This window comes from Panthera tigris, chromosome D2 (assembly GCF_018350195.1).
Source record: "Panthera tigris isolate Pti1 chromosome D2, P.tigris_Pti1_mat1.1, whole genome shotgun sequence".
NCBI classification, from domain to species: domain Eukaryota; kingdom Metazoa; phylum Chordata; class Mammalia; order Carnivora; family Felidae; genus Panthera; species Panthera tigris.
Genome location: NC_056670.1, coordinates 29,922,516 through 29,935,549, shown reverse-complemented (window position 1 = coordinate 29,935,549; position 13,034 = coordinate 29,922,516). Strand labels below are relative to the sequence as shown.

Here is a 13,034-nt window from a genome sequence, read left to right as displayed (position 1 = left end):
CATAGACACTAGGCATCAAGTAACTATTTGTTGACTGAATAAGCAAAGAACCTTCTTCACCCTGGAGAGAATGGCAGGTCAGGACCAGACTCTCCCACCTGCCACTAAGATGGAGGTTCAAACCCACTCACAGCCACAGGTTCTCTCTGGAAAAGGTTAATCTTTGCAATCTTGTGTGTCCTGGGCTAACCCAGAAGACATCTTTCCCCTGTCTGTGGAGCCAGTTGGGTACAGAAATTTCATTATCAGTCTCTTATCTGGTTTACTCTGAGCCCCACCCCAGGTTGGCATTGTGAGTCACCTGGAGAGAAGAGGCGCCAGGCAGGGGCACGAAGGAGGGCGGGTGGTTACTCCTGCTTCTCAGCTTCTCAGGAACAAACAACCAAAGATGGCGAGGTCCCAGTCCAGTCCCCCAATTTAAAACAATGCCTCTCCTACAGCGAGAGAAGGGCTGGTGCACAGAAGCCTGAGCTAAGAGCAAAGGAACTTTCTCGAGGCCTTAGTTTGCTCATCGGTAAAAGGAGTGCATTGGAAGGCTCTCCAAATCCCTTCCAGGTCTGCTTTCTTGATTCTCTGGATTTTTAAGGCCCCTCGGCCAGGCTGGGGGAGGGGACCCCAGTCCCATTGCTTCTGGGTCTTCTCTGACAGCCTCTTAGGCATGGTGGCTGCTTCTCCAGGGTGAAGTCACTTTCTGCTTGAATTTCACTATTTTCTCTTTGAAATGCTTGCCTAGAACAAGAGGAAAATGGACCTGCCTGAGGATTCAAGCACAATGATAAGTAATAATTCAGGAAATAAAGTAGGTACACATGCGTACAAGGAGATGTCCAGATGAGTGTTTGCCAGCACGTAACAGTGGTTCTCTCCCAGTGACAGAACAAAGGTGACTTTTACTGTCTTCGGTGCACTTACCTGAATTGCCTGAAAGGTTTTTAACTATATGCACATATTATTTTCACAAAAACAATAAGGCTCTTTTCCAAAGTTGGAAATTCCTGCTGGAAACTAAATCTACTTTCTTCTTCATCTGGCTTCATCTAATGCATAACTGGGAGGCCAGGTACACGGCTCCTTCCAGAAATGCTACCCTCCACCCACACCCCGAGCCCTGACAGCAGGGGGAGACCACGGGTTTTGAGGGGGAAGGGGGGTGGCTGGTGAAGGTCATGGTGACCCAATGAAGAAACTTCAATCAGGCAACTCCGGTCCTGTTCTTGGTCTGTCACGAACTTGCTATGGGGTCTAAAGCAACCTACTTCCTCTCTCTATGCCCCTGTTTTCCTCAGTAAAGTGAAACGCTCACTCTAGAGGTGCCTTTAAGGACCCTTCTATGCTCAGTCTTTGGCTTTTGAGTACCTAAGAAAACAGAGATGGGAAAAGATTGGCTAATCCTTAAGTAGTTGACATCATGTTTATCACATGCCAGGCATTGTTCTAAGCTCTTCCTACATATTCATCCATTTCATGGTCCCAGCAACTCTCTACTATCACCCATTTTACAGATAAAGCAATTGAGGCACATAGAAATTAGTGCCCAAGTCACTCAAATTATAAATGCTAGAATTGGGATTTGAACCCATGCAGCCTGATATAGAGTCCACACTCTCAAACATTAAACTATAGGAAATATAGGGGCGCCTGGGTGGCTCAGTCAGCTGAGCATCCGACTTCGGCTCAGGTCATGATCTCGCGGTTTGTGAGTTCGAGCCCCGCATCGGGCTCTGTGCTGACAGCTTGGAGCCTGGAGCCTGCTTCGGATTCTGTGTCTCCCTCTCTCTCTCTGCCCCTCCCCCGCTCATGCTCTCTCTCTCTCTCTCATGCTCTCTCTCTCTCTCTCTCTCTCTCTCTCTCTTTCTCTGTCAAAAATAAATAAACATTAAAAAACGGGAAAAAAAAATAAAAAAAAAACTATAGGAAATATAAAGAATCACAAGCCAAGCTATGATAACGGCGTCCATCCTTGGAGAAGGCAAAGAATTAATACTGCCCGTGGCACTTCTTACCTCCCCCACTTAGCCATGCCCACTTCCTTCCCACTCACCCCCCAACTCCTTTTCTTCCTGGTTAGTCAACATTCCCCAGCCCTGACACCCTTTTGTACCCTACTGGAAATTCTACCGCATTGTCAAGGCAACAGGCTCATGCTTTCTAGATGGCCCGTGTCTCCATGATCAGCCCAGCCCACTCTGCAGATTCAAAGCCTCAGCAATTCTGACCACCGCTGGCTACACACCCAGCTCAGCCCCTGATCCAGGTGCCCTCACCTCAGGTCCTTACAAGACACAAGTTCGGACCTGACCACCTTAATGCAACAAGCTTTTCCCGAGCACTTCCTGTGTCCCCAGCCCCAAGACCAGCATACGGAAAAGGATATGAATGAGCTGCGTCCCTGACCTCTACGAGCCCACAGTCCAACAAGGAAAAACAGTCGTGTAAATGGATCTCTAGGATACCCTGTGGTCAACGCTAAAATTAGAGATGTGTCCCCAGTGGGTTGAGGGCACATGTGTCAGAATGATTCACACTGCATGGTCGGAAGAGGAGGCTCCAAAGTGCCGCTGGGTGAGCTCATTCCTCACGGAGACATGCTCAGAGACCTACAGGAAGGAGCACTGAACTGGGGATATGGAGATGTGGGGACTCACACCAGCTTTGCAGAGGGACCCTGAAACACACCCTGGGCCTCGAGGTCCCCATCTGAAAACAAGGGGGACCCCAGGTGTGGGACAGGAGCTCCTGTAAGTGATCAAGGTCATATTCACCTTGACTCATAGGCTGAGAAACGTCTTCATGGCTCACTGCCCTTCCCATCCTGCCCGCCACATCCAGGAGCAAATCTGTCTTGGTGTCAGTTTGTCTTTCCGCCTCTCAAACACTTGCCAGCCTGCCTTTTGAACACAGAACTCAGGTCCACAGCCTACATCACCCGAAATACCCAGCCAGGATTTAATAACGTTTTGTTTTCCCTGCACTATTTACCATTACAGTTACATGCTATTTTTGATGATGCATTTTGGTTTCCCATTGGCAGTGATGACATACATAAAGCCTCCTTTGGAAAAAATTTTAACATTAAAAAGTGAGTCAGTTTAAAGTAATATCGTAGATAACACCATAATTGGTATGAACTCTATGTAGGGCAATTTAACAAACATCAAAATTTTAAACACACATACAAAAACAGGCAAAGCGGTTCTAGGCTATTTGATATTCTGACTGTGATTACCGCCGGAGGGAAGGGGTGGTGACGGGGGTGGGAGCAAGTGAGGGGCTTCTGGCTTCTGCTTCCGGTTCTAGCGGTTGACCTGGGGGCTGATGATACATGTGTGTTCACTTAGTAAAAATCCATCAGGCTGTGTCCACTTATCATCGGTGCATTTCTGTACGTCGATTGTACGTTCACATATACCTCAGGCCAGTTCTCCTTCTAGAAACTACCCTGCAGATAGACACACACGGGTGCAAAATGACACATTCAAAGCTGCTCATTGCACTGCTGTTTGCAGTAACCAAAGATTGGAAACACCCCGAGTTCCCCAGCTGAGAACTGATTGAATGAGTTTGGGCACAGCCTACAGTGAATTCTATCTCGTCATCAGACCGAATGAGGCAACCACTCCCGAATTCGCTCCCGAATTCGCATAGACTTCAATTTAAGTGAGAAGGGAAGGGCAAAACTGTGTATAATGTGCTACCTTGTATGGGGGAAAAAGAATATATAATACATGCACATGTTCATGCCTAGGGCATCCCATGGCTAGAGTATTATCTTAGAAGAAAGTGACAGGAAACTGACCAGGGCAGAACAGGGGAGAGGGGCGGGAGAGAGGCTTATCACCAATGACTGCTCTTTGATAGTATAAAATTTTGCACAGTGCCCTTGCATTTCTTATCTGATAATAAGTTCTAAAGCAAAAAGTCTTACAGAAGGTGCCTGCCTCTGGTGAAACTTATGGTCCCTTCTAGACCTAAAGACTGAGTTGAAAGTGTTACTACTTTGAGCTTATAAAACAAGTAACCCCTGACCCCACCCACATCCCAAGGGATGGTACCAGAGCTAATGGGCCTTCCTAAATGGGTCTCCGATTAACAGCAAGGCCAGTCTAGGACAAATTACTCACTCACACTGGCCTCCGCCCTGCAGAGAAAATCTGGCACCTGGAGCTGCCCTGGCAGAGCCTGCAGGTGGCTGACCTTGGCATGGGTGGGGGAGGTTTTTAAGCAGAAACACTTCCAGGAATGGGAAGTCAAGGATTTAGTAAGGCAATCTCAGTTGACTAGAGAGGAAAGATTCTGAGTTCTGAGTCCCAGCTGGCCCCAAGAGAAGCAAAGCAAGGGCCATTGAGTGGTCTTCTCTCCAGGCTACAGGGACAGAGACAGAACAAGGCTTGAAAATTCGAGTTCTGGAGCGCCTGGGTGGCTCAGTTGGTTAAGCATCTGACTTTGGTCCAGGTCATGAGCTTGCAGCTTGTTGAGTTCCAGCCCTGCGTTGGGCTCTGTGCTGACAGCTCAGAGCCTGGAGCCTGCTTGGGATTCTGTGTCTCCCTCTCTCTCTGCCCCTCCCCTGCTTGCACTCTCTCTCAAAAATAAACATTAAAAAAAATTTTTTAAAGAAAATTCGAGTTCAGTTGTACCTGTGTAACTTTCTTTTGTACAGCACTAGTCACACCCACATGTCACTATCTCCCATATCACGAATCCTAAAAACAATCCAATGAGGTGTGGGGCAGGGTATCAATTGCCCATTTTATAGATAGGAACATGGAGGTGCAAAGGAGGTTAAGAGTAAGAGACTGGTCAATGATTACATCGGGAGGGTGGCAGTGAAGCCAGAAACACAGTCCCCACCTTCTGGCTTCTGATCTTCCCACCTCCCCCCCACCATCAACCTTAGCCTTCTCTCAAATGTGACCTTCAGAGAGTAGAGCTCCTGTGGCCTGACAAGCAAGGAGCAGGCAAAGAATCCAAGAATCAGAACCAAGGGGCCTATGAGACCATCTGGCCCCGCAGTTTATAACCCTGACTACAAATCAGAATTACCTGGGGAGCTTAAATAAGTTTAAATAAATATCTGTGCCATGGCCCAGGTATCCATAGAGTTTTTAAAAACCTCTGGTTGGTGCTGATGCACCTTTGGGAGAGAATGACCCCCACCCCAATCCCACATACAACCTTCTGCCTCCCTGGAGCTTCCACCTTCCTCTGCTCCATCCTCTGGCCCCCAAATGTACTGCTCATCTCTCTTCCACATTACCTAGAACCAGGGAACCGGATTGGGAATTGGGCTGAGCCTCGTCCTCCAGACAGGCAAGTATTGAACAGCTGAGACCCCAAACAAGGAAGTGACTTGCCTAAGATCTCCCAGTGAGTCAATAACAGAACAAGACTAGAATCTGGATCTCTTGACCACCAGGCATCATCATATCCATTGAGGGGTCAAGTGGAAAGCCAGACCTGTTTGCTATCAGGCAGATCTAGCTGTTCCTGCTAGCAGAATAGATCCAGCGAGGGGCCCCAAGAGGAGAATGGGAATGGGGTGTGCATATATTTCAGGAGGGATGGGAGTGAGCGATCTCCCCTGCAGTCCCTGTAGCATAGTTTGGGGGGGGGGGGCGGGAGGCAGGAGACTATCCTAGAAAGGCAAGGTTCAAGCTGGCCTCTAGAAAGAGGTCCTCGTTTCTAGGTGAGGGTCCAGCCTAGTCTGAAATCTTCATGAAGAAATCAGTCTCTGGGGACAACTTACCAGGAGGGCCCAGCTTCCCAGGCCACAAGAGTAATCATGGCTCACACTTGAGCTTTTCACTGGTCCCTGGGCTCAGCACTATAACTTGGCCTATTTCATTTAATCTCCACGCCCATCCTAAAAGTTAAATATAATTACTGTGTCTGTTTGCAGATGAAGAAACTATGGCCTAGGGAGTTTAAGTAACTTCCCCAAGATCACTCAGCCAGAAAGTGACAGTGGCAGGGTTTGAAGCCTGATTCATGTCCGACCACTAACACCCTGCCTCCCAGCAATACACAAGAGGAGGTAAAACTCAGTGGCTGCGAGAAGTTACCCAGCATCCAGGAGCTGCTGGAGACCTCCCCAGACGTGGTCTGGTGGAATCCTCCTAACCACTCCTCACCAAGGACAAGTCACGCCCATTCTACTTCCACCGAAAAAGGAAACCGAGGCACAGTGGGGAAGCATCTCGCTCTGAGGCATCTGCAAGAAGCTAGTGCGGACAGGACGGGGAGTCCAGGTTTCCCGCCCAATCCGGACCACAAGCTGATCGGGAGGCAAAGTCTAACACTGGCCGGGCGGGTGGGCGCGGCCAACCAGCTAACCCAGGCCTAGCGCACCCCATGCGCAACAGACGCGGAAAACCAACGCTCTGGGCAGGTGCACACAGGTGAGCCAGGTAGCGCTCCTTCGTTGTAGTCAACTGTCTCTATCGCTCTGGTCCCACCGGCTGCTGAAATTCAGGCTGAGCCGGGTGCCAGAATTTCCTGGTTCCCAGTGAAAGTGAGACGAGAAACTAGGCGTGCCCTCCCCGCGCCCTCCCTGGAGCAGCCAAGTCTGGACCCAACCCCGATTCGGCGTGGGAGCGATCCAGGGAGTGTCGGCAACCCCTCCTCCATCTCAGGACCCCTGTGGGGTCACTCACCCAGAACACCGTGGAGTAGATGACCAGCGAGAACTTGAGCCAGAGGTAGGAGAGGCGCGCGCAGTAGCGCACCTGCTCTGAGTCCCCGCGGGGCATCCTGGATACTGTCCGCGGGGCTGCGGGGCTCCGGGGCTCCCGAGTTAGGTCCCTCGCCGTGAGCAGCCCCACCTGCGGCTGCCAGCCGGGCCGCGCGCCCCGCCACCGGCGCTCGCTCCGGGACTGACATCTGCTAGCCGCAATCACAGCCCCGGCTGGGACCAGCCGGCCCAGCGGCCAATGGGCGCGAGGCCCCGGCCCCGCCCTCTGGAAGGGGGCGGGCAGGGGGCGGGGCTGAGGCCGGGGCCCACCCGAGGAAAAGGGAGCGGAGGGGACAAGGGTTAGGCCAACCGGGTCCCGTGCAACTCGGGTGAAGCCTGTGCGAAGTGAGCGGAGGGGGCCGTAGGAGAGCGTGCACGGTTGGACGCTGGGGAGAGACCAGGCGTACCTAATTCGGGGTACAAAGAAATGCGTGCTTCCCACTGTTGTCAGGAGAGAAGACTGTACGAAGAGGGCAGGAACTAACCGCGAAGGTGTTAAAAGTGTGCAGATGAATGTGCAAAACGTGAATGGAATAAGGCAGTGGAGGCGCTCAGCCTGAGTGGGGCGGAGGACAGAAATTAGTTGGGAAGGTGCGGCAAAACCAGGGTGGGACTGAGGGGTCCTCTTGGAGCTGGGGCCACGAGTTCACCTTTGTCACAGATCTCCACCAGCCTTTTTCCAGCAAGCCTCCGGGAACCACCTTCTCTGAGGCCGGTGGAGTTCCCAACCTTGCCCCGAGGGCCCCCCTCCTCTGGGAAGCGCTCCCCCATCCATCCTCCGGCCAGGTCCGAGACCCCTAGCGCAAGCTTGGCCCCCGATCTGACCCAGCCTCTTCCCTCCCTGCGTTTCCTCTGCCTGGGGTCAGAATCTGTCTCCCATGGCCCCATCTTGTCTCATCGCTGTTTCATTGCCAAGCTCAGCCTGGGGCTCGGGAGTCAGACAACCGTTTGTGGCATTCGGTAATTAAATGTGTGGCCCAGAGGTCACGAGCTCAAGGCAGTGCTGGATGGGGTCCCTGGTGGTGACTGTAGGAATGGCACCCTAGTCCAGGTCCCTTTTTTACACCCCACCCAAAGAGAGACACGAAGCCAGAGCCAGACCCAGCCCCAGCCCCCCAGGCTCTGCCCTAGAAGGAAGAAAGTAAGATTGGGGTGCAGAAGTGTTGGGGAGCAGGAAGGTCCTGTTCCCTTCAAGGTCCTGCTAGCCAGACTAAGAATCAAACTGACATGACACAGATAAACAGGTGAAAATCACATTCGTATAGAGAACCCACATAGACATGAAAATTCCAAAGACAGGCAAAATGAGATATAGGTGTCGTTCTGAACTAAGGACAAGGGGTCTGGGACTTCAAAGAGAAGAAATGCAATTCACAGGAAGATGAAAAAGAGTAAATGTTTGATAAACAAATGTTTTCAGGGTGCCTCAGGGACAAAGAGGACTTGGATCAAACAGGCCTTGCTAAGTTCCTCCCTGTCTGCCATACCTAGTTTATGTCATAATGTAGTTAGTTACCTGTGTCTTCCTGGAGCCGATTCTCCATCCACATTCTTTTTAGGCAGTTGAGGGGGAGGTAAAGAGCTTTTCCTGAACCTGCTGGGCTGCGATGCTTTTTAATTCAAAATAATTTTCATGCCAAAGTGGCCTATCTTGGGGCAGCCAGCCCTTGGCCCCTACAGGTGGAAGGCAATGCCTTGCCCAGAGAAGTAAAAGGAATTCAGTTTCCTGGTACAATGGGAGCGAGTCAGTCAAGGGTGTTTGTGATGGGTAGGGACGTGGAACCAGGAAGGAATAGCCAGGGGCTACAAAGACGTCTTTTAAAAAGTTGTCCTTTAAGGAAGAGGAAACTTCTTTGGGGGAACCAGCCTCCCCCACCCAGCCCTGGAGAGCTAGCCTTATACCCTCTCTTTCAGGTCCTGGTCTCATCCCCTACCCCCCTGAGGGATTGTCTGTCTCTCTCTCCCAGAGGGTTAGCCTCCCCACTGGGGTGTTCTTTCCGGTTGCCCCTGGCCTCTGTTCTGGCATCTAGCTAGCTGCACTCTGTCTCCTATTTTAAGTCTTCCTTCGGGACATGCGTGTCTGCAGCCCCTCTGGGCTCTCCCTGAGCCCCTATAAGTAGCGCACTCAGTGATGAGACTATGACAACACCACCCAGGGAGCCTGGAGCTCTTTGGGACTAACACACCCTTTCCTGGGCTCCTAAGCTCTTTCGTTGTCCTTCCCCACCCCTAACCTGCCCCAAGTACTGTGGGCTGCCCGCAGCCACATTTGTGAACACTGAGACCCCCGAAGAAGTGACCCCTTATTTTGTAACTTCTCCATCCTTTTGCCAGGAGCTCTGGGCTGGGGGGTCAGCAGGCCTAGGGCTCATCCTGGTTTTGCCGTGAACTTTTTGCAAAACTGTTAGAATGTGGGGCGTAGATTGTGTAATGTACAAGTGTGAGTGTGGCCCTGGCTGCAGTTTACAACCCCCTGGTGAGGTTTAAATGTATGCTTATATCCAGGCCTCACCCTGGTTCAGTTAAGTCAGAATCTCCACGAACAGCAACCCGGGAATCGGTACTATCTTTAAAGTCCCAAGTGATTTCTAAAGTGCAGCCGGGATGGAGAATCGCCGGCCTAGCGGTAATCATGGGGGCGAGGTGGCCATTTCATCAGATAGGCCACACTCCAGAGGTCACTCGGCTTTCCAGGGAGGTGCTGGTAAAGGTCTAATAAGTGTCTATTGCTGGGGGGTGGATGGGAGGACTCCTAGTGCCGGTTTCCAGTGCGTAAATACTTCCACCCGTGGACCTGGGCCATTAAGAAGAGACGCGATCACACAAATAGCTCCTAACACCTCTGTAGCTGTCCGCCCCTCGGTGCACTCCTGAAGCTTTACCGATTAGCACAGAGAACCCCTCCCATAATGACAGAATGCATCCGTGAAATTCACGGCTCATCAGTTAACATGACAGGCATTAGAAATGAGCTCTCCTTGGGTGAAATTAGCAGCCTGTAAGATGCGTAGATTATCTAAAGTGAGACCCCACCCGTTTCTTGTTCAGAGTGAAGGAATTTCACTTAGGGATGATGCACAGGGCTCAGTCCTTGAGGAGCCCATGTCCCAAGATATCTGGTTGCCTGATGGGACCATCAGTCTAGGTGATCCTGTCCCTAGAATGTTTTGTCTTCCTTGAGTGGACCCTTCATCGAGGTGATAGAGCACAGAGAGCTGGGCCTTCACTGAGTTTACAAAACGCACCGTACGAAACAATTTTGCGGCTACTTGGTAATAAGTGTTTGTTTTATTGATATTCGTGCGGATGTCACAATTTGTTCTGAGATCTGTTGTCATGATAACCTGGCAGGGAGAACGTAGGAGGAAATAACTAACCCTCACCTTTTGTGGCTCCTACTGTTTACGAAAAAGAACCTAAGGATATGCATGACCAACATGGCCTGAACAAGGTTACGTTCATGCCACTGGCCAAATGATTGTCTGTGCCTCTGGTTCCCCATCTGTGAAACCATAGGCTTCTCTTCTAGCTCTAACAAACTTTGCTATAGTCCTCAGAGTCAAACTGGCGAGCAAATGTAAACTGAGCCTCTCCCGTGAGTCAGGTCCTGCCCCAGGCTCTGAGGATACATCTGGAAACAAGACAGATAAGAATCTCAGTTCTCTTATCTTGGGGAGGGAGTCGTGGGGACATATCGCACAGATGAACAAACACACGAAAGGGAAATTTCAGGCACTGGTATGTGCTAAAGATCTGGAAGAAGAGCTTCCTAATGGAAAAGGCAGCAAGTGTGAGGACTGTAAGAGAGGGTCTTGGCTTGGAGAGTTCCCTGGGGCTCGAGCAAGGGACCTCAGGAGGCTAGACGGGGTGACGTCAGATATAAGAAGGGACCTTGCAGCTTTGGTAAGGAGTTTAGACTTATTTCCAGTTTCAGTGAGGACCACTGGGAGGTTTTCAACAGGGATGTGATACAAAATATATGCAATTTATGCTTTAGAAGGCTGCTGCACGGAGCGAGGACAGGAGGGTGTCGGCATTGGGAGGGAGGAAGGCTAGTGAGGAAGTCATTGTAGCAATCTCGGAGCAAAAAGGTTGTGGCTGGGCTGGGGCACAGCAGTGGAAACGGTGACCAGTGTTGGCAGCGGGGATGCATCTTGGACGTAGAGCCAACAGGACTTGGCTGTGGAATGTGAAGAAAAGAGGAATCAAGGATGATCCCAAGGGTTTTTGCCTTGAGCAGCTAGGTAAATGCTGCTGTCCTTTACAAAGGCGAGGAAGCTCAGGGGGAGTAGGGGTAGGAGGAGGTTGGGTTGGAAATCCATTACTTTGTTTGGCCATTTAATTTTTTGAGATATCTTTTTGAAATCCAGGTGGGGTTGTCCAGGGAACTCAGAGGGGAGGTTTGGGTGGATTAATAGAAATTTGAGAGTCATCAGATCAATTAACACCATGGGCCTCTGTGAGGTCATCTAGGGAGAAGACATAGGAAGAGAAGAGAGACAAAGACAGACCCTGGGGCCCTCCAACATTGAGAGGAAGAGGGGCTGGCAAAGGAAACAGAGAAGGTACAGCCACTGAGAAAGAAAATGAGGCCAGTAAGGTGACGGTGATGCCTGGAGAAGAAAGAGCTTCAAGAGGTTAGAAAAAGTATACAACAGGAGTTAGTGTCCTGGGAACTTTCCTTACTACACTGAGGATTCATCTATGCCTGAGAGGTCAAGTGGGGACAGAACAGAGAACTGACCACCAGCTTTGCAAGATGTGGGTCACTGGTGACTTTGATAAGGCTCTTTCAATGGAGCGATGGGACCTAATGCCTAAGAGAAGAAGGGAAGAAATGGAGGAGGCCAGTACAGACAACACCGAGAAGTATAAACTCCCAGGCAGGTGTAAGAAATCATTTGCCCAAGACTGCATACTTGGAACTCTTCCCAGCCCACTACACAGCCTCCTAGGCCTCCTCCTAGGCCAAGGACACAAGAGTTGGCCTCTATGTGGGCGAATATATATGGCCATGAATTCTTTACAGCTTCTCCGCCAACAGGTAGAATCTATTTCCCTACCTCCGAATCTACGCCAGCCTTCTGACTTGTTTTCACCAATAGCATGTGACAGCAGTAAGGTTGCTTGAATAGTTAAGTCTTGGAATCAAGAGGCCTTGCACCTCCTGCTTGGGCCCCTCTTGCAATGCCACTGTCGTGAGAGCAAGGCTGAGCTAGTCTGCTGGCGAGACCACAGGAGATAGAACCCAGGCTTCCGGCTGACAGCCACCAGCTATCGGACACGTGGGAGATGCCATCTTAGACCATGCAGATCATCACCCCAACAGCTGACTGTACCTACGTGAATGAGTCCAGCCCAAATGTGCCAATGTAGAGAATCGTGAACTGATAGGTGACAGTTGTTTTAAGGTACTAAGTTCTGGGCCAGTTTGTTATACAGCAAAAGCTAACCAATACATCCTTAGAGCCGAAAAATTTTAAAAACACAAACTCAAATACTCATGTCTTTCTTTCTCTCTCCTTCCATTTTCATTCCAAAGTATTGCACTTCGGAGTCTATATTTTTATTCTCAAGAGGGAACTTCAGTTGTCCTTTGGGCTTTCCTTGACAGCCTTCGGTGCCACCCCCGACTCAGACTTTAGACCACTTCTCCTCCTCTCAACCCATTTAAATCTAGGTTTCCCATTTATTCTCAATGAGTTGTTTGTTTAAAATATTTTTTTTAATTTTTTTTTAACGTTTATTTATTTTTGAGACAGAGAGACACAGAGCATGAATGGGGGAGGGGCAGAGAGAGAGAGGGAGACACAGAATCGGAAGCAGGGCTCCAGGCTCCGAGCCATCAGCCCAGAGCCCGACGTGGGGCTCGAACTCACAGACTGCGAGATCGTGACCAGAGCTGAAGTCGGACACCCAACCGACTGAGCCACCCAAGCGCCCCAATGAGTTGTTTGTTTAGCATCAGGCACTGAGCTGTGGACTCTCACATACTTACCACTGAAGTCCTCAAAATCCATGGAATTTGATGTGATGGATCCCACTTTACAAAGGAGGAAACAGAAGTTCAGAGAAGTAAACTGACTTTTCTCCATTAGGAAGTTCAAGTGTTTCATGACTCAACAAGCAATGTGCCTTCTACTCTAAGGCAATTAGACCCCACCTACGCTGGAATGAACACTCAGCTCAAATACTGAGAGGTCAATACTGGTTAGAGTTTAAACTTTATTATACAGTTAGTATAGGTTTCTGCAAAATGGTAGTTTCGTGAGATTTTAAGCATTTTGTGAAAACGGATTTATCAGGG

General features: G+C 50.1%; 1 protein-coding gene across 2 annotated transcripts in view; it reads right to left on the bottom strand.

The window, feature by feature from the left end:
- TSPAN15 (tetraspanin 15) overlaps window positions 1-6,871 on the bottom strand; it is a 51,658-nt gene extending 44,787 nt beyond the window's left edge. For both annotated transcript variants that reach the window (XM_042960587.1, XM_042960588.1), the window contains exon 1: window positions 6,651-6,871. In XM_042960587.1, coding sequence (XP_042816521.1) covers window positions 6,651-6,746 — 96 coding nt within the window. In that variant the 5' untranslated portion in view covers window positions 6,747-6,871. The remainder of the gene's footprint in view (window positions 1-6,650) is intronic.
- Window positions 6,872-13,034: the final 6,163 nt, after the last annotated feature.